At 41.5% G+C, this 20,604-nt stretch overlaps 1 protein-coding gene across 2 annotated transcripts in view; it reads right to left on the bottom strand.

The window, feature by feature from the left end:
* NGEF (neuronal guanine nucleotide exchange factor) overlaps positions 1 to 20,604 on the bottom strand; it is a 62,398-nt gene that overhangs the window by 13,912 nt on the left and 27,882 nt on the right. Inside the window, exons 5-9 of one of the 2 annotated variants that reach the window (XM_081864600.1) lie at positions 13,925 to 14,170; positions 12,926 to 13,068; positions 9,700 to 9,974; positions 3,473 to 3,633; positions 900 to 1,052 (exon numbers count right to left, since the gene is read on the bottom strand). In XM_081864600.1, the coding sequence (XP_081720726.1) occupies positions 900 to 1,052; positions 3,473 to 3,633; positions 9,700 to 9,974; positions 12,926 to 13,068; positions 13,925 to 14,170 (978 nt within the window). The remainder of the gene's footprint in view (positions 1 to 899; positions 1,053 to 3,472; positions 3,634 to 9,699; positions 9,975 to 12,925; positions 13,069 to 13,924; positions 14,171 to 20,604) is intronic. The other variant, XM_081864601.1, reaches the window with a different exon arrangement.

The raw sequence follows: 20,604 nt of genomic DNA, 5'->3' as shown, positions 1-20,604 counted from the left end.
TCCATTGAACAGAGTGAGATTTACTTCCAAGTAAACACACACAGGATTGCACTGGCAAGGAGAAAGGCTGCAATTCTATGCACATTTACTTGGTGGGAATAAATGGTACTGAATACAGTAAGACTTCTGAATAAACATGCACAGGATCATACTGCTCAAGATTCTTCATTATTCAAAGAGCAAGCTTAGCTTTAAGTAAGAATTCTAGGAGTTTGACATCTGAAATCTGTTACAGATCAGAAATTATTCCCTTTATTGTAAGAAACTTTTCACTTTTTTTTAAGGCTTTGAATGGAACTTGGAGGAAGTGAGGCTGCTGAAATAAATTAAGGTTGTAAGTGGATTGTAATTTTAAATTGCTTCCACTTCATCATAAGCAAGGAGGACATAAAAGGTTGGCAGTTCAACACTGAAAAATCTTTAGACAAATTGCACATGCCATAAATGCATTCACTTGCTTCAAAATGATCTTGCCCAATAGAAAACAATTAGAACAGACACAACTATGGATAATTTCATACATTTGTCTTGTAATTATGCCATCAACCAGAGCTATCCTTCCAGTGCAACAGATCATTTATAATGGTTAGACATCGTCACCCAGTGGAAGATGCATGTTTGAAAATTGTGCAAAATATCAAAAATAACTCACAACTGATTGCATACCAAATCCCAGCTTTCTGCCTAGTTATCTCCTTTCCAGTGGACAACGGGATTACGCTGTGAACACCCAAGTGTATTTTGGAGAAAAGTTCCTAATAAGCAGGGGTGAAAATTCTCCGTCCCCCCACCCCTGGTGTGCTAAACCATTTGGCATCTGTTGTCTAATTGGTTGGTCTAAGTTGATGTGCAGTTGATTGGTTTTAATAAGCAAGCCATGACTGAATAATTGCACTCACAGAAGTTGCTTATAAGCTCTCTCCTGGTAGGTTTGGTTGGAGACATAGGTTACATACACCGAGAAATGATTAATGGTGTGCTGATAGACAATGTCGCAGACATCTGAGATCACAATGTTCTCTTCTACTCGCTTCTCAAGGTCCAAGAGGAAACTAAATAAGAAACCAAGAATTAATCATTGACATCAGTGTCTGCAACAGACATAGCCAACAAACACAAATAATTAAAATAGAGGCTTCTGCCACATTCCGCTTCCCCCCTTTTTATTTTTATAGATAAAAAATAGATTCTGAAATACTTTTGGCTATGAACCAAATGAAGCATTTTGTTCAAAATTAATTCTGCTAGTTTTTCCAAAACTCAGAGAGCATATCAACCAAGCTAATCTTTGGCTATCAGTTTTGAAACCAGTCCAGTTATTTCCATTCTATTTTAATAGAAGAGGTCTAACTAATAAGTGGTACAACGTCAGCAATAATTTGATCTTGTACCGGCTTCTCAGAGTGAGACATGCTACCCTCTAGGGGAATTGTGGAGAATTTCATGTGGTTGAAAAGAGTTATTGATTAATCCTTGGCAATGACATTTTATGAAGGAAAACCTGATTTCCTGATTTCCTGCCTGATTTCCAGGAAGAGAATGTAGCTTTTTTCTATGTATATGTGAGGAAGGGAATAACATGTAGATAAATGCATGCAAGTGACTGCGGTCATGGGTGGCGCTGTGGTTTAAACCACTGAGCCTCTTGTGCTTGCCGATCACAAGGTCGGCGGTTTGAATCCCCGTGATGGGGTGAGCTCCCGTTGTTCTGTCCCAGCTCCTGCCAACCTAGCAGTTCGAAAGCACACCAGTTCAAGTAGATAAATAGGTACTGCCACGGCAGGAAGGTAAATGGCGTTTCTGTGAGCACTGGTTTCCATCACGGTGTTCCGTTGCACCAGAAGCGGTTGACTCATGCTGGCCACATGACCCAGAAAGCTGTCTGTGGACAAACACCAGCTCCCTCAGCATGAAAGTGAGATGAGCACTGTAACCCCATAGTCGCCTTTGACTGGACGTAACCGTCCAGGGGTCAATTGTCTTTGCCTTTTGCATGCCATAACAGCAATAAATAATATGGCTTGTCCCTAATTCAGCACTGATCTAAAATTAATTTAGTCCTTAACTAACTAGCAGAATGTACACTGAAAACATATATTAATGAAGACGTTAGCAGAATTTGTATGCACAGAATTCTCACTGTATTATTACCTTGAAAAGGGTGAGATTTCCCACAAAACCTATCATGCAAAAAATGAGGACAAACCTGAATAATAACCATGACACTGTTGCTGCTATGTGAAGGATCAGTTGTACTCTATTTTCTCCCTGGCATATTTATCCAGTCACCACAACACAAAATGAGTGCATACCTAGGCATTACTATTTACCAAAGAAAGGTGAGCAGGACAGAATATGATACAACACATGCCTGGGCTTCTGATCCTGGCATCCTTCCTCTATATCTTGCCTGCTCTGAGAGGCCTGCAGCACTGGACTGAAATGGGAGGCAAGGCTGCATGAATGTAATGCTCAAGAGCAGCAGTGACCAGTCAAATTTGCAGCTTACTACGATGACACCCACACATCTTCCACCTAGGCCAATCACCTCATCACCTCCCTATAATAGGGAGGGAACTGTGTTTCCATCTGATTTTAAGGCCTTTTATATGTAATCGCTTTTGGTTCAAAATAAAGGATTATGTATGGGATTCAACAACGATGCTGTTTAAGTCAGTACAGTGGTACCACAGGTTAAGAACTTAATTCGCCCTGGAGGTCCGTTCTTAACCTGAAACTGTTCTTAACCTGAGGTACCACTTTAGCTAATGGGGCCTCCAGCTGCCGCACCGCCACGCGATTTCTGTTCTCATCCTGAAACAAAGTTCTTAACCAGAGGTACTATTTCTGGGTTAGCGGAGTCTGTAACCTGAAGCATCTGTAACCTGAAGCATCTGTAACCCGAGGTACCACTGCATAGTTGTTATGGACAATGGTACCTTTCTCTACAGTATAAAAGGGGAGACATTAACTTATAAAGATAATTTACAGAAGCTGAAAACACGAACAGGCCCCACCTATGCCTCCCCAGGGACAGCAACAACAAAATTGAGATTTAATTCCTACACATAAAGGTAAAAAAGGTAAAGGTACCCCTGCCCGTACGGGCCAGTCTTGCCAGACTCTAGGGTTGTGCACTCATCTCACTCTAGAGGCCGGGAGCCAGCGCTGTCCGCAGACACTTCCGGGTCACGTGGCCAGTGTGACAAGCTGCATCTGGCAAGCCAGCGCAACACACAGAACGCCGTTTACCTTCCCGCTGGTAAGCGGTCCCTATTTATCTACTTGCACCCGGGGGTGCTTTCGAACTGCTAGGTTGGCAGACGCTGGGACCGAACGACGGGAGCGCACCCCATCGCAGGGATTCGAACCGCCAACCATACGATCGGCAAGTCCTAGGCGCTGAGGTTTTACCCACAGCGCCACCCGCGTCCCTATAATTCCTACACATATTAATCGCTAAAAGCCTTACCGCTCACTGACTGCCATGACATCTAGGACATTGGAGAAGAGGATGTGAGCCTCTGAAGGATGTAGAATCTTTTTCAATCGCTCATTTTCCATGAAGTGATATATCAGAAGGTTCAGGCTCTTGTAATACGAAGCTTCTGAGGTAACCAGTTCAAACATGGCCTGCAGAAGAATTCCAAAATTCTACATGAATGATGCACAAAATAAGTGAAGGCTCTGAAAGCCTCAGTGACAGGTAGGCAAGTCTAGTATTCAGTCACAGGGCAAAAGCTCACAGCTCCATAAAGTTACCACCCTGATTACCAAGCCAGACCACCCCATATGGATCTGGATGACAACGAACTTTGGGGTGCAGAATTTATGCAGATGGGACTGAACATCCCATCTGGAGTTGCTAATCAAAGTACAGCTACAGCTGAATCAGAACACGTAAGTTTAAAACAACCACAACCACCTCAGAATACTTTTTCTAAAGAGCTGAAACTTGAGTATGCTACCTGAAATACTTAATGTTCTAACTGTGCAGAAGATATTGTAACAGGGGTGGGGAACTCGAGGACCACATTCCTTCCTGGGCCACCACATTCTGGGGGCCACATGCCAGTGGTGGGAGGGGGGGCAGAGGCAAAACTGTGCACAGCAAGGAATGTGAATTTTGCCAATCTCCTTGGCAACAACAGGGATTCATTCCTTCTTTCCTCTCCAATCAGTGACGGCACTGCAAAGACTGTCAGTGACACTGTCACACAGCTAAATCTGACAGGCTATATGGTGCTGCGTCATTATCGTGTTTGCTGGTGGAAAAATGGTGCCAAACTGCAAAAAAAAAACAACTAAGGGAGGACATTTAAAAAAGAGCTTTTGACACCTGACTTTCCACTTCAACAAATAGTGGTGTGCAAAAAATGTGGTACAACACTACAAGCAACATTTTGAATATATCGATTTTCCCTAATAGTTTTGTCTTCCAAAAACGTTCAATAAATGTTCTTGCATAACTGCACTCAGTCATGAAAAAGCAGCAAAGGAAGACCAACTCCTAATGCAACATTTAAGTTCCAATTCTTACATAACATTTGTCTTCTGTATTGAAATACTGGTGGAAAATGCACATAACTTTTGTAGGGGGGCGGAAATCTTTGTTAGTAGCCTCATTTTCACATACTTCCCTCCAAAAATCTATTTGGATTTTCATTGCGGTGAAGTATGTTATGTATGTGTTCCTCCAAGGATAATCCTCTGTGGCAGGAAAAAAAAATGCTGCAATCCAGGATGAGACTAGGTTTTAGATCAATGCCCACGGCAAAGACCAGAGTTTGGATGTGAACTGGAATAGGGTACAACAAAGTATTAAGACTAAAATCACCAAGAAGGAAGAAACATATTTAGAATTGCCAAAAGAAGTGTTCTTGGCCTTCAAACTCATTCACTGCTTTGAACAGCTCAGTGCTTAGCATCATCATGAATAAGTATTTTTATTATATAGTAACAGATTTATGAATTCATATAATTGCTAGGTAGTTGTTCCGAGTCTTCTCCATTACAGTCACATTCTCCATGCTAGACCAGTACAAGAACCTGAGTAAAGTCTTCTCTCTGGCTTGTCTCCTCTGCATCTTTCAATTATTTTCCATATAGCTCAAGAATGACATTGGTGATTCATTCTCAATAGATGTTTAGATAATTAAAGCTATCCATCAGTGATATAGTCATTTTTATCAGTATTCCATTAGTTTTCCTTTTCCTTCCTTATAACCCCTTGCAGTTTAAAATATCTTGTGCAGTTTTTCTAATTTTCAATTAGAACCAGCATTTGTGTTTATTGGAAACCTATATCCCTAATTCCCCCTGCTTTGTCTCACACCAAAACCTGTTTGGACAGGCTTAAAAACAGAAATATGGTGATCCAGATCTAGATTTAGGAACATTGTACTAGCAAACATTTGCTTGCTATCTTTACAGATGCGTAGTCAATTCTTTCAGCCTTTGTGCATGTTTCACTATTTCATCTAATATGGATAGTGAAAGATTCACCTCTGTCAACCTTTTCAAAATAACTATCACTTACTTTCTAAGCAGTTTAGTTTTTCCATTGCTTGAGGACACAACATCCATTCCAATTCATTTTTCGTTGCCTATGGTCTTTTGACACTTTATAACTTAGAACACTTATATAATTCCCTTTTCTTAGCTTCATTCAACCAAAATTTGCCTATGTTGATTTAAGTATGGCCTGTACTGTTTTAGGTATAAATCTTTGTTGGGCACACCAATTCTGTCTCGTTATGCAGTACGCATAAAGGCCTGTGCCACAATTGCTTCAATGCCACCCTGCGTATAACAAGGGTAAATAGTTCCCAGTAGCTGCAGTATTACAAGCTGTCAGCACTCTCTAGTGGGATAGGATACAAGAGGCTTGAAAGCAAACTGCCACCCCACTCCAAAAAAAACCTCATTCTCCATCATTTTAATCAGTCAATTCCAGAGCCCCCTTGTGCCAGTGCTGTCAGTGTGCCACTTGGACTCAATGCTGACCCATTTCAGAGTAGCCAGAACCTTTCTTGTTGCCATTAGGGCCAACATTTGGGTCAGCTCCCCTGTATATGTGCCAGATTACATATGGCAACCACATCTGGTTATTATGAGGCATAAAAAAAATAACAAATGCTTGGAAGTCATTTTTAATTTTCTTCTCTATAAGTTTTATAATTGATTTCAGTACCAGGAGTACATATGATGATAGTTATATTAATCTTGATGTATCTTATAGGGTGGTGGCTTGTTTGATTCTTTTGTTATATGTTTGTTTGATTGCATGTTTGTTTACTTGTTTGTCTGCCTGTTTTTTTCATAAATGTATTTATTTTAAATTAATAAAGATATATTTAAAAAAAACAAATGCTTTTAACTTTAATTTAATCCTGAATTATGAATATATACCTTTGCACCTTGCTGTGAATCTTACCCACTTCCCCTATTGCTATGTGCACCTCCCTATGAAACCTTAAACAGTACCCTTGATTATTGTACTTCGTTGCAATTGCTCTTTTTCAAAGTTGGCTCCCCCCCCCCAACAAAAAGCAGCCCTCATCTTCCATCCTAGGTAGCTCTCATGTACTATCTAGAACAGGCAAAGGCAAATTCGGCCCTCCAAATGTTTGGGGACTACAACTCTCATCATCCCTGACCACTGCTCCTGTTAGCTAGGGATGATGGGAGTCATAGTCCCAAAACATCTGGAGGACCCAGTTTGCCTATGCCAACTGATCTAGAACAAAAATTTGTTAAAAGTTGCTATAGGCCACCATTCTAGTTTCATTGTTCTTTGTGGACCATCACAGTGTCTTACGTTATGGCCTTGAAAAAAGTTGGACCTGTATAACCACGTCTCTTGACTGACATATGCATTAGGCTGGAACATGTTATGTATGATGTCACTGAAAAGGATACTTCTATGTCAAGTTCTCCCCCCTTCTTAAAAAATCTTTAAACTTTGGTTTTTTAAATAATATCAATACCTCAACAACCGTTTTTTTGGGTTGTTGCATTTTTTGGTATATTTATACAATACATATTTATTTCACAAGTATTACTCTGCTATTTATTGTAAATGGCTATAGCATCTCTTCTGCCTCTATTGACATCTATTCATTTTGAATTGCTATACTTTAATAGACTTGTTAAAAAATTTGCTATTCTAACTGCAGCACATACTATAAACAAGCATAAGGCACGAAGCTATTTAAATTAAGCCATATTTCAGCTCAATCTGCCCCAGTTATGATATGAAAAGCAAGGCGAAGAAAATAATCACCATCATTAATTCCGTAATATCTGCCTTTCAAAGCTCTCAGATTTTGAACTTAAAACATCTGTAGACTAAGAATTGCTAAATAGGAAATGATACTAACGCTCAGGCTGGTTGTACAAAGTGTAAATAAGAAATGGTTGACCTTTCCTGGGAGCTAAAATCCTTTCTTGGAGCTAGGAGCCTGTCATTACTCCTACAACTCTTCAGCTATTTTTAGACTTAATAAAATCAGCCCAAAACAGGAGAAAAAAATAGGTCCCTATGGCAGGAATCCTGCAGTTTTGGCAGCAAGGCATAACATCAGACGAACACCAGTCATATTCCACTACTCAAATATAACCCTCATTGAGTTCAATGACATTTATGCCCAGGTAAGTGCGTATAGGATTGCAGCTATATGTCAACCATGGGGACAAATATAGTGATTGCCCCAGTTTTGTGCCTTGTGGAAGTATGCATATTCTCCACCATTAAAAATAATGCACCAAGCTAACCAAAATGCTGTGCCCCGAAAAGCTGAACTCTGACCATTTTAAACCTATTTTGTATGTTTACAACTATAAAGATTAGAAATTTCCTTTAAAAACCACCATAGCAGCTGAAATATTCAGGATGCTGAATTCTGAATTCCCAAGAATTGCATTGTGCTGTTCTGCATTTACACTATGTATGATTCCACACATTAAAAAGACTCTACTGAATCAAAACAAAGAGCATTAGATCAAAACAAAGATCTGTCTAGCCCAGCACTCGTTGTACCACAGTAAAAACCTGCAGAATGTATTTCCTCCAGCTCCTAAATATTCTTTTTCAGATGACAACATCCATACAGAGTATTCCAAATGTGCTCACTGGATTATCCGTATTGAAGAGCATATGTACTTCAATGTATAACAGCTGGTGTGGTACGTACTAAACAAAACAGGGCTTCTGCACCTTTAATAGTTATGCAGAAGAGAGGAAATTGCATCTTTCACACAGGTATTAAAATTGCTACATTATTATTTGTTTGTTTGTTTGTTTATTATTTGTATGCTGCCCATCTGACTGGGTTGACCCAGCCACTCTGGGCAGCTCCCAACAGAATATTAAAAACACAGTAAAACATCAAACATTAAAACTTCCCCTTGATTCGCCCCGCCCCCAGTAATGATTTTTCTTGTATACGTTTAACAGCTCTATTATTTTCTCTTGGCTGGCTCTATTTTTAGCTCTCTGCTTTGTTTATTTTGCTACATAGCTTACATTTTATTGCTTTTACTTTTATTATAAGCTGCATAGCCTAAAATGAAAAATTAATGAATAGATGTTTGGTGGAAATAACTATCAAGACAATCTACACAGAAATTTCTGACTGGTTAGTAATTTCCTGGAGCCTCTGGCATGCTTCTGAAAAAAACGGTATGACATTGTTTACCTCCCAATTATTAAATAATTAAGTGATAAGTTATGTGCAGTATTTTGATTATGAGATCAACAATTCTATCATTTGAGATTTTGAAGGACTCTTTGGTGAAAGCCATCCATTCCCAGTGAATGAGTAAATTATGGTTTAGTTTCTCAGTTCATTTAAAAACTGTCATTTCTGAATAAAAGAAAGGGAGCTTCTTCCAACATCTTTCACAATAAGGACTGATGCAATTAATTAAATTGAATTCTCTGCAATTTCTTTCTCTCTTCCTAACAGCAATCTTGAAGAGGAAAGGGAAGGTTCAAGTTCAATACCATACCACCCAGGACAGAACTTTAGAGGCAGCTTTTTCCTTTCACTCTCTTTCTTTGTACCTGGTTATCAGTTTGGTTTTTGGTTTTTTCTTTCATTCCCTGCCCCCCCCTTACATTCAATGGGAAGCAAAACTGCTATGCCACCTTCAGGGCTGGTACAGTTTTTCTTGCTTGTTAAGGCTGTACCAGGAGAATGGGAGTGTGTCCATCCCTTGCCCTAACAGCCTATTGACAGCAGAGCTTTTTATATACCACAGTGAGAAGGCCTCCATCTCTACACATGGAGAAGAATATACAGATAATCCAATGGTCCTTCAGTCACACTTCTGTAGAGTTTATTACAGCCCTCTCATGACTTTTTGTCTGCTTTATTGCTTTTGGTGAACTTAAAGACACTTGCATTATCAGTTTTAGCAACTTTAGCCCTTTGTCTTCCATTAAGGTTACTATAGCAGCCCAACCCTGTTCTAGAGGCAGAAACAGGCAGGGATTGAGAAAAAACAGGATGGCCATGACTTTTCAAAAGCAAGGAGAGTAAATTAAAGATTTCACAAAACAGTCGCTTTACTAATATCAATGAGATTAACATTAAACTGTGCCATTCTGTATTAAGTGAGTCAACCCAGAGTTTTCCACTGAAATGTCAGCAGTGCAATGCTCCTTTCATCCACCCTTCCCTCAAGCTGTATTACCTCTTGAAGTTTGATCTCATCTGGCTGGAGAATATTCAGAACACCACTGCTCCTGACTTCTGGAAGATCTTGCCACAAATTAAACCTAGAAGTGGAATTCCTGAGCAAGCATATCTGGGGAACAGCCTTGCTTTCTTCGGTATTTGTGGCTTCTGTCTGTGATGCTGTGTCTTCAGTAGCTGTGCACTCTTCTGCATCTGTCTGTGAATCCTGCAGCCGCCTGGTTTCAATCTCCTGGCGTGTAGATTTATCCCGATATTCTTGATACAAGAGCCCTACAAAGCACCAAAGCACACAGATTTGTTCTTTGAATGTCTACTCCTCCAGAGCTATGTCCCGATCGAGCAACAGTAGTTGCTACTGCACAAATTTTGAATATTGTCTATCCTGGCTGCTTCAGCCAGAACAGTTTAGAAAAAGGAAAGCTGGAATCTGAAACAATGTTAGAGAAGTGATTCCAAATACCTAGTCTCTGGGATTGTGTTTTAAATCAGTATCATCATACAAGACATTGAAAAATCGCTGCAGAACAAATAGCTCTAGTTGATGCAAGCAAAAGAAAAGCCAAAACTTAAGAGTCATTAGCCTATCCAACCTGGGAAATTTTCTCCCCAGTTCCAAATACGCTGCTCAATCTGAGCATGAAAAAACCCACCCATTTAGGCTGCAAAATTCTAGTCTCTTAGACATATCTATGACTAAATATTGCATACTAGCTAAAGCCACCAAATAGCAATTAATAACAGCTCAACTTAGTCATCAGTTGTCATGCTGGTCTAAAATCTAGAGTGTAACTTGGAGATTAGGAATGAGCTGGACACATGGGTACATAGTCCTCTCCCTCTTTTGCCTTTTATGTTCTTCCCTTTCATGGTAGCCTGCTGTGATGTCTAAATTGGGCAGACTTTGGCTAGTTCTAAACAGGAATTGCTTCTAAACTATTATTTTAAACCATGGTTTCAAATGGCTTTGCAAATAATAGTTTAGAAGCAATCTTTGTTTCTGCTAACCAATGTTCTGGTCACAGATGCAAGGGACATGACTTACTGAGAGAACATAATTTCAAATTGTCACTTGATCTGATCCAGCAACTTCACCAACTTGCTGACAATGAAGGAATATATAATGAAACCTGTAGGACCCCACAATTCACAATGAGATACAAGGTCTTCCCATAATACACTACGTTACCTTCAAAAAACAAACTTTAGCAGCGCAAGAATGCTCCTGCAATTGTGTATCAGGTTGTGCAGAAATATGAGGAATACTTCATAATTAGTATCATACAAGGCCACTGAAAATACTAATAATATATAGTAACAATAATAACCAAATCCTATTTCTTATGGGATTTCAATAATACCACAGCATTTGACAAAATATATTTTGGATTTTCACTAGGCCTGCCCTATAAGAGAATAAAATCTTGCGCCAGATAAAACTGTAAATCCCATTTTAAATAAATCAAAACACTAGTTTGTGCTAATTTCTTGCGAGCCACTCCCTTCATTTGAAAGTTAAATGCAATTTAAAATTGCTTTCCCCTTCAGCTCCAGTAAGCAGAGAATGGACTTTTTAAAAAGTATATCTATTTCAGTACAATTTTACATTTTACCTAATGTAAAGAAAATCAAAATTGTAACTCATGAACTGCTTCACATACCTCTGTGTCAAGTACTTTAATATTTCTGTATACTAAACTATATTTAGCTTATAATCTTAGATAATACACATGATTTATAATGGGGAAGTGGTATAAGGAACGAGCTTTTTCCCATAGTGTAAGTATATTCAGTAATCGCTTCTTTCTGGAACACTATTCAGAATGGGATTAAAATAGCAATGGGAGAAACTGTACCTTGGAAACCATGTACTTTCCTGTTAGCTTCCCACACTTAACTGAAAATGAGAGATTACACTTAAATGCATTGTGCTGTTCTAGTGAAATTATACTTGCATAATTCCACTTGAACTATGTTATTACATATTTTCAAAAGCTGATTATTTCTTTTTGTAAATAATCAAGGCTATGCTTCACATTAAACAAAACCATGAGTATGGTAAAGGAATGGGATGGGGGAAAATAATACTTTAGTGATTTTGGCTGGAGACAGTAATTATATATATATATATATAGTGACTATGAGAAGGCTTCTTTTCTGAAAGAGAAGCATATACCTTAACTATTTGCTGGTCAGGCAGTATAAAGTTCAAGAGAGCTAATAAACAAGTCATAATATTGAAAAGATATAATTATGCCTCTATAGGGATATGGATAGCTCAGCTGGTTAGAACGTGGTGCGGATAACACCAAGGTTGCCGGTTCAGTTCCCTTACGGGACAGCTCCATATTCCTGCATTGCAGGGGGTTGGATTACATGATCCTTAGGATCCCTTCCAGTTCTACAATTGTATGAATGGAACCAGAAGATCATCAAAAGCAGGATATTACTTACTCATATACGCTACCAGTTTGCTCAGATATTCCAGATATCATTTTCTTGAATGTAAAATGGGGTGGGGTTTTTTTATACTGCTGTCATGGAAAGACAAGCTTTGGTCCCCACTTCACAAGCCCCCTTTATTTACACCATCCAATATGAACGCTACCGCACTGCAAGTGATAACAACAAGCATAAGGATGATGAGAGCTGGTAAGAAACTAGCAAAGACAGCCAGCTCAGTTCTTTTATGAGAAACGATAGCATATACTGCTGCTGCTGGTGCCTTAAATAGTTCAGGAAAAATGCTCTGAAACCATCTTGCTTAGATGGCCTATTTTTGGAGGAAAAATTGTCCTCCAAAAACACTGCTCATAAGTGTCAAGGGTCTTTGGGGTGGGGAAGGTGTTTTTACAGGTCTCAAATTTATTTCTGGTGTGTTTTATGTTTCTTAGCGACATATGAACACATACTCATTAATTTCACCCATAGAAAAACAAAGAGTGTTATCCAGTTTTATGGAAAGTGGGAAATGCACAGCCAACTTCTTTTGCCCTCTATGTTTTGCTATATATAGTACAGCAACAATCCTATACATGTTTATGCAGTAATAAGTCTTACTGAGGTGAATATGACTTATGGGCTAAGGTCATGTGAGATTCATCTGCACACACTAGAAACTCCAATACCATTTTAAAAGAAAAAGGAAAATAACTTTCCCAGAAGGAGGAACATTTGACTGTAACTAGTAGCACACACGACTGCAGCCTGAGTGTTTGTCTTACCTATTTGCTCAATGAAGTTTTTCCAAGAGTCAGCTGTCATGGGATGAATCACTTGCAGAGCCTCGGGGAAAGCAGCCGGGCAGTCGGGATGCACAGGGCTTTCTTCGGAACTAGAAACTGGTCCAGCCATGGAAGGAGACTCACTTTGGGTGAGAAAAACAACAAAAACAAACCAAGGAGCATGGATGCCTGTTCTGTTTCCTACCCACCCTACTGGCAGAATCAGTTCGGGCTAACAGCAGGGACTACATGGGCTGCGAGTGCTCTTAAAGGGACCAAGGTAAATAAACCAAACTTAAAATTTGAGTCCGGGATCTATCACGCCCTCACTGCCACGGTCCCTGGAAACTGAGCACACTGGGCTCCCTCCCAGAAAGAAAGGAAAAATCCAGTAAGCCCCTGCTGAAGTGAAGCAGGCGAAAGGAAAGGAAGGATGGGGTTCAAGAGGGGCAACAGAAAGGAGGGCAAATGAGGAATCAATCTTTCCTAGGGAGGTACTGTACAAGCCAATGCTAACATTGCAAAAAGGAGAGGTGCCGGGGCTCACACGCACTCCCTGGTGTGCTATTACCCACCCACCCCACCCCCCACACCTCGGGAAGTTCTGGTCTCCGGTCCCTCACAGCACTGAGGGGAGGGGCGGAGGAACCACTTCGACGCCCCGACTCAGAAGCGCGGGGGGCGAGGCGGGGAGGGCAGCGGCTGCTTTAACTCTCGCTCTCTCGTCCGAGAAAGAGAAATGGGAAGAGAAATGGAGGAGGGCAGCCGCGAGGAGACCTGGAAACTAAGCCTCCGGACTTGGCGACGGGTGCCTGCCTGCGGGGGAGTCCAGAGGGGAGCTCTGCCCCACATTCCCTATAAGAGGGCGGGCAGTCACGCGGGGCACGCGGCTTGGCGCCAAGACCAGCGAACTTCCCGCTCGCGAGTCTTTAGGTCCAACGTCGAAGGGGGCGCCCCCTGCTCTTGGAGGGCCAAGGGCTCTCCTCCTCTTTGGCTCACCTGCCGGGCGGGCGGGCTCCGGCCACGCTCTCCGCGGAGCCTTCGTGGTCCAGGGCGCAGGCGGCGCTGAGCGCGGCAGCCAGGAGCTCCATGCGAGGCGGCGAAAGCGACGGCGGCGGCGGCGGCAGCAGCAGCAGCGAGTCCTGCAGCGAGCGGCTGCTACTGCTACGGAGCGATTCCGCAGCAGGCGCGGGGCTGGGGGAGTCCGGGCGGTTGCCACGGTAACCGGGGTAGGAAGGGAGCAGCCTGCGCGGGAGGGGGAAATAAGAGAGAGAGAGAGAGAGAAAAGAAAGGTCGGTGGCGCGCGAGGGGGAGGGAGGCCGCCGCCGCCGCCACTGCCGCCCCCTCTGCGCTTTCCCTCGCCTTCTTACTCCTGAGCAGCTCCCGCGCGCCCACTTCTTCCGCTCAATCCCCAAACAGCCACCTTCCTAAAGAAGGCGAAATGACCTCCCCACGCCCCTCAGTTTTTGTCCTGTTCACAAAGACGACTCTCTCGGGCGCACACGGTGGAGAACAGCATGCAGAGATGTCGCTCGCAGCTGCTGCGCCCAAAACTCAAGAGAAAGCCCCAACCACCCCCGCGCACTGGTCTTTAACGAGACCCCCCCCTCCCCGCCCCCAAAAAGAGATCTCTAGGCAGAGAGAGGCGCGCGCACCGCTGCAAAACAGGTAATCTCCACGCAGAAGAGCGGACACCTGTTTCCCCCAGGAGTCTGGAAAACACTTGGGAGGGGTTGGGAGTGAGCGCTCCTTAGAAACTAGCCTACCCTTTTAGCCCATTATTGTCCTCTCTGACTGGCAGACTCTCTCCAAGGTCTCAGTACAGTCAGCTCTGCCACCTGAGATCCTGTAGTGCCAGGGATTGGACCCGAGAGCTCTCCTGTGCAACAGACAACTTGTATAAGGCTGTTAACGGGAACACTTAACCCTATAAAGGATTCAATGATCTTACAAGTCACACTCGGAATGGTAAAAGGAAGGGTTTTAGTTCCCCCTCCCTTTCATTGCACGCTTATGTTCAGGATCCCCCTTTGTATTTTCGCGTGGAAAATCGGGCAATAATGGTAGTTATTATTAAATATTTGTTTATACCCTGCCTTTTCCCCTGATGGAACGCAAGGTGGCTTACATATAAAAATGTTCCAACTGCAGCAGTTCAACCAATGATACGGTTTGTGGCGTTTGCCACATGAATTGACATGGCTTTTCATCCTGAATGAAGTTAGCCTCTTATTAGGACAGTGCAATTTATAGAAGTCTACCACTTGTTATTAGTCATGATAGCTAAAATGAGACATCCATGTTCCAAGAGAACATATCTGCAGGCAAACAACAATAGATAGGTTTCCTCATGAGTTTCTCAGGGCTATCTGCCTGACCACTCTGAAGGCACAATGCTGGATTATCATAAGGATGTTAGCTCTGATCCAGCAAAGAGATTACAATGTTCATCTGATGTCCAGTTTGCATTCTCTTGCAAGCTGGAGTGTAGGAGGAGAGTTATTTTCTTCTATTTCTTTCTATTTTGGTGCACTTATTTTTACAGAATGAAAATTAATAATTGAATTCACTGTCGTCCAAAAATACAAAGATAACCAGATCTAAACCACGGAAAGACATGTCAATTCTGGGGATTTTAGAAAATCTCAGCAGTCTCCTGCCTCATTACCTCTGCAGAAATTCCACACAAACACAGGAAAATAATACAACAAAATACTACAAAATCCCTTCTTGATTTGGATTTCAATGTTATATGTTCTGATTCAGGGATATTTTTCAAACATCAGCATTGGAATTTCTATTTCATGTGCCAAATTGGAGCAAACACATCTTCCTCTAGATATTTATGCCAAGCTTGGGAACTGAAAGAAAAACTCAGAAATGGGGCACATTTTGTATAAAGGCTAGTTCTCATCTGCCTCTTTGGAAATTATGCAAACAGTAGGAAATAAGAATTATGAAATATAGGCAATAGTGTTACATAACCTATATCTGTATTCCTGGGTTTAAAGAAAAGTCAATTATTTTAATATTTTAAATACACACGCACATACACTGTATTAGAACAGTTTAGATAAAATTATTTCCCTTAAATTGGTATCCACTTGGGTCAAGTTACATGAACAATTTAGCTGTATACTGGTATTGCTTGAGCACACAGTTTGACCCATATTGTATGTGCAATTGAGAAATAAGGGGGGGGGGTGAGGTTAAAATGATTTTGCTACTTGAGGGGTTTGGCAGCTCATAAAAGGGGCAGGGCAGGGTGGGTTGGGCATTTGGATAAGTTTTATGTTCCAGTAAGCTAATTTTAGTGGATGGAAGTAAATATTGGATGGTTAAGTTGAAGAAATTTCAGTGAGGCAGCCCTAGTAATATTCTTGCTGATGGGAAACTTGAGATTCTTCACCCTAGGCCTAGGACATGGGAAGGTGGGAGGGGCATTTGAGGAAAAACAGAAAACATGAGCATGTGGGTACATTGTACATTTCTTGAAGCATTATGTATAGAGGGGCATATGTGCATGCCCAAGTTTGTGGGTAGCTACAGCCTAGTACAGGGTGAGTCTTTTAAAAGAGGCTCCATGGAACATGTGTATTCTGTATCCATGGGGCCTCTTTTAAAGGACTCACCCTGTATGAGGGACAGAATATAACGAGGCCAGGGATTCAAAGTAGATTTTCTTCACTTGCTCTCACAGGAGGCAGTGATGGCCACTAACTTAGATGGCTTTAAAAAAGAATGAGACAAATTCATGGAGGAGAGCGCTATGGATGAACGCTAGCTAAGGTGGCTGCAAACTCCGCAAACAGATGCTGAGCAAGATGCTGGTCCTGCGACCCACGGCTCCAAGGGAGAGCCAAATGAGGTTCCTCCTAGCGGACAGGGACAAGGACGTTACTGCCTCAGTGGCTTCCTTTCTAATCTCCATCCAGAACCGTCTTTTCCATAGGGCTTAGTTGCGCTAGGGCGCCGGCCTCTCAGGGGCGCCCCCAGCAAGTGGGGGAGCTACACGGCTTTGCCGGCGACTCCCCTTTCCCTACACGCCCACCAGCTGCGCCCCGCCAACCATAAGGCTGGCGGGTGTGCAGCTTCCCTCCCAAGCCTCCTTGGGAGGAGAGCTATCCCTGTGGAGGCTTGGGAGGGACGCAACTTCACTCGCAAGCCTCTGCAAGGATTGCTCTCCTTCCAAGGAGGCTTGGGAGGGGCACAACTTCACTCCCAAGCCTCTGCGAGGATCGCTCTCCCGCAGTGGCATGGGGGAGAGTTGCGCCCCGCCCCCCCAGATGGCTGGCAGTGTGCAGTTATGACCACTCCAACACTATCCATGGTAATTTGGGGGCACTGGGCAGATATTTGCACCCCGGCACCATATCTGCTAAAGATGGCCCTGTCTCCATCTTGCCTGAAAGGGTTCTTAATGAATCATCCCTCAAGGGAATAGACAGGGTGAAGCAGAACAATTGAGTGCCTTGTGGCCCTCGATAGCCTGTCCCTTTTAATTTATCCCACAGACTTTAAATGTCTTAACTTACAATGCCAATACAGGTATTTGTCTTGTATTGCTAAGATGGCCATGCTCTGCCTCCACAGTTGGAGACAGTAAAGCTTCCGAGTATCAGTTGTTGGAAGCTACAGGAGGGGAGAGTGCTGCTCTTGTGCTGGAATCCTCCTTGCAGGTTTCTCGCAGGCCTCTGGTTGGCCACTGTGAAAACAGGATGCTAGACTAGATGGGTCAGTGGCCTGATCCAGCAGGCTGTTCCTATGTAAATTTTGGACAGATTGAGACAAATTGTGGTGGTAGACCTCAATCCTTCAGCAGGAGAACAGAGCCAGATTTCCTCTGTCTTTAATATTTGAAAAGGGTGGCTCAAAGGAAAAGGTTGTATGAATCCCTGTATTAGTAATTAAAGGTTCTGTGACTGGGAAGTAATTACTTACTTTGCAGCACATATGTATACTCACTGACTATGGCTACTGTGCTTCTTGATTTGTACGTTAATTCAATGTAGATCTCCATACAGATGCTTGGGCTTCACTTACACTGATGAAGGTACCCAAATTCTTTGTGTTTCCACAAAATATAGAAACTTCAAATTTGGCAGTCAATTCAAAGCACTGATTACTAGAAAAGACTGAAAAACAGCATTTTGGTCTAATGATTGAGTCACAAGATATGAAGACTCCCTCATAATATTGCCAGCATTCCTGCAGAGATAATGCTAAGTCACACATATGATGGAAGAGAGGGTTGTGGGGGTCGATCCTGATATTAGAACCAACCTCAGATTATAGGCATGAGTGAAGCTGTGCAAAGGTTATGTAGAAAGGAATCCTTTACTAAATAAATGAATAAACCGAAGAACCAATTAGATGAACCAGGAATCAACCTGACTGCAATGCATAACCTGGATTCAGTGTCTATTACCTGAATTTGGGTTTTGAGGAGTACTGCATAGGGTAATGGGAAATGGGTGTGTACAGTATACCACTTCCTTTCTGAGGTAAAAGAAAGTAGGAAGACTTTGATTAAGCAAAAGTAGTAATAGAAGTTGTGTGCTAATGGACTGCCAGCTAAAAGGGAAGAAACAGTAAAGAGGAAGAAATAAAAATGTGCACAGTAGAAGATTGGATTTGAAACTACTCAGGTATCTGTTGAAAAACAATACAGCAAAATATAGCAGGATCGTTTCCAATACCTAATTTAAAATTATTTAGACCTTGGATACTTGATCTCTTTAAAGATTCTATCCCATCATTGCATTTGAACAAATTACTTCTAAAATGCCTTATTACTCCTTTGTACCACAAATGGATAATAATGAATTGTGACGTTATTTCTTCCAGTGTTATCTTCCAGTAACACATTTTTTGAGCAAAGTGATCAGTTAACTTTAATCTCTGCACTTGAGTACACTTTAATGGAAAATTCAATTCACTGATGCCTAGTTTTTACATTTATAACAATTCAGTGCATCTGGCCAGTTCTTTAACAATGTGCTGCTAAATTGGTTTATGTACTACTAAATTGGTTGACCTTTTTATGGTTTTGTAATGCATTTTTTCCTGTTAAATTCTATTATACATAAATATTGCAGGTTAGATAGCAGTCACCTCAAAAAAGTAATTAAATTGGTATAACTAGTGCTTCTAGAAGAATGATTGTCCTTGACTCCAGATCTACCCTACCCTTTTATGCAAAGCCAAAGGCATCTCTTTTTGCATGATCAACAGACTTATTCCACAATTACATGATATATGAAGTAACTTGTCAGTGACATTAATGTGATATTCTACCCATCCGTAATAGATTTAGGGAATGAATATAGCTCTCAAGAGTAAGGCAGAGGTGGGAAAGCTGGACTAGCTATGATGCTCTTGCTTGGGTTCTGTCCTATACAATTGCTTAAATATGACCTATATAAATAATTCAGCAGAGAAGCTCAAAGTCTCCTAATAATTTTCTTAATACATATTTTAAAATCTTCATTTACCCCCCCCCCCGCCCCCGTGATTGCATGTAAGTCCTTAAGCTCCTTCACAATTTGGTTACTTCTGACATCAGTTCCTGTGTATTTCAGGTATGTGGGATTTTTCTTTCCAATGCAAAAGTGAAACTGACAGCTTATTTACATTTTAAAACCCTATTTACATTTGCTAAATGTAATTTGCTGTAGCTTTCTTAGCAGCTGAGGTTAGCTCATTTATATCTGTCATGATATGATAGCAAAAAATTTTTAGAAGGGGTGGAAAAAAACACCCTACAAGGTGTTAAAAACTTCCTCTAAGGAATTTTTATTCAAACCAAGAGGAAATAGACACCTCAGATTATGCTAAAATATTTGTGGTGGGTTTTTTGTTTGTTTTTTAAATGAGAACATTTTCATCTACATCATGTAACAAGGATCGTTACTAAAGTTAGCCGAAAGCAGAATTTGGAGGTGAATTTGAACAGTCCAAATCAAGCGAATCATCGTAAGGGATTTTGAAGAATGCTACAGCACATTCCTAGCCCCTTTCCCCCCTTTCATGCTAATATAGGGACTAGATTAGGGAAACTGCAGAGGAGAATCAGCTTGTGGGAGGCAGTTCCCTGCCTGCCAAGTCTCCTTTCAGTTGCCCCTAGGCCATTTTTAATCATTCCTCCTAGCTGTCTTGTTTCTGAAACCTGAAGTAAACCCTGCTGGAGGAAAGCATCCTTGAGCCCCCTCCCCCTGCAAGAAAGGAAATGTTAGAAACAAGATTTGCCAAGATGGTGTACTTTAGTCCTTAGTCTAATGAACTTCCTTAGAGGGGAGTGGGTCAACTCATAACCCTATATTGGCACTGAATTTTGCCTTCAAGTTCAAGTCAATTTTGGAGACTCCTGCTTTTGCAAAACGTCTGGGGAATTATGTGGAAAGAAACATTTAGCTAGGGATATATAGCATAACTTTATTGGGAAGGAGGATTCCTGCATACTTAATTGTAGCATTGCCATTTCTCTAAATAACATGCAGGAATTTTATATGGCTAATAGCATTTTTCTTGTCCTTACATTTTTGTGGGCAAATACATTATTAAAAAAAACACAGGAGGAATCAGCTTTTGCTTTTGAAGGCACTGAGGGTTTTTTGTTTTTTTGTCTTTAATTCAAGGCAGGGACAGGCGGTTACTGGGCTGGATTTGCAGTAAATGTG

The sequence above is a fragment of the Podarcis erhardii genome (genome assembly GCF_964252035.2).
Source record: "Podarcis erhardii genome assembly, chromosome: 5".
Classification (NCBI taxonomy): domain Eukaryota; kingdom Metazoa; phylum Chordata; class Lepidosauria; order Squamata; family Lacertidae; genus Podarcis; species Podarcis erhardii.
Note: the sequence above shows the minus strand (reverse complement) of the source record. Positions and strands in the feature narration are given on the sequence as shown.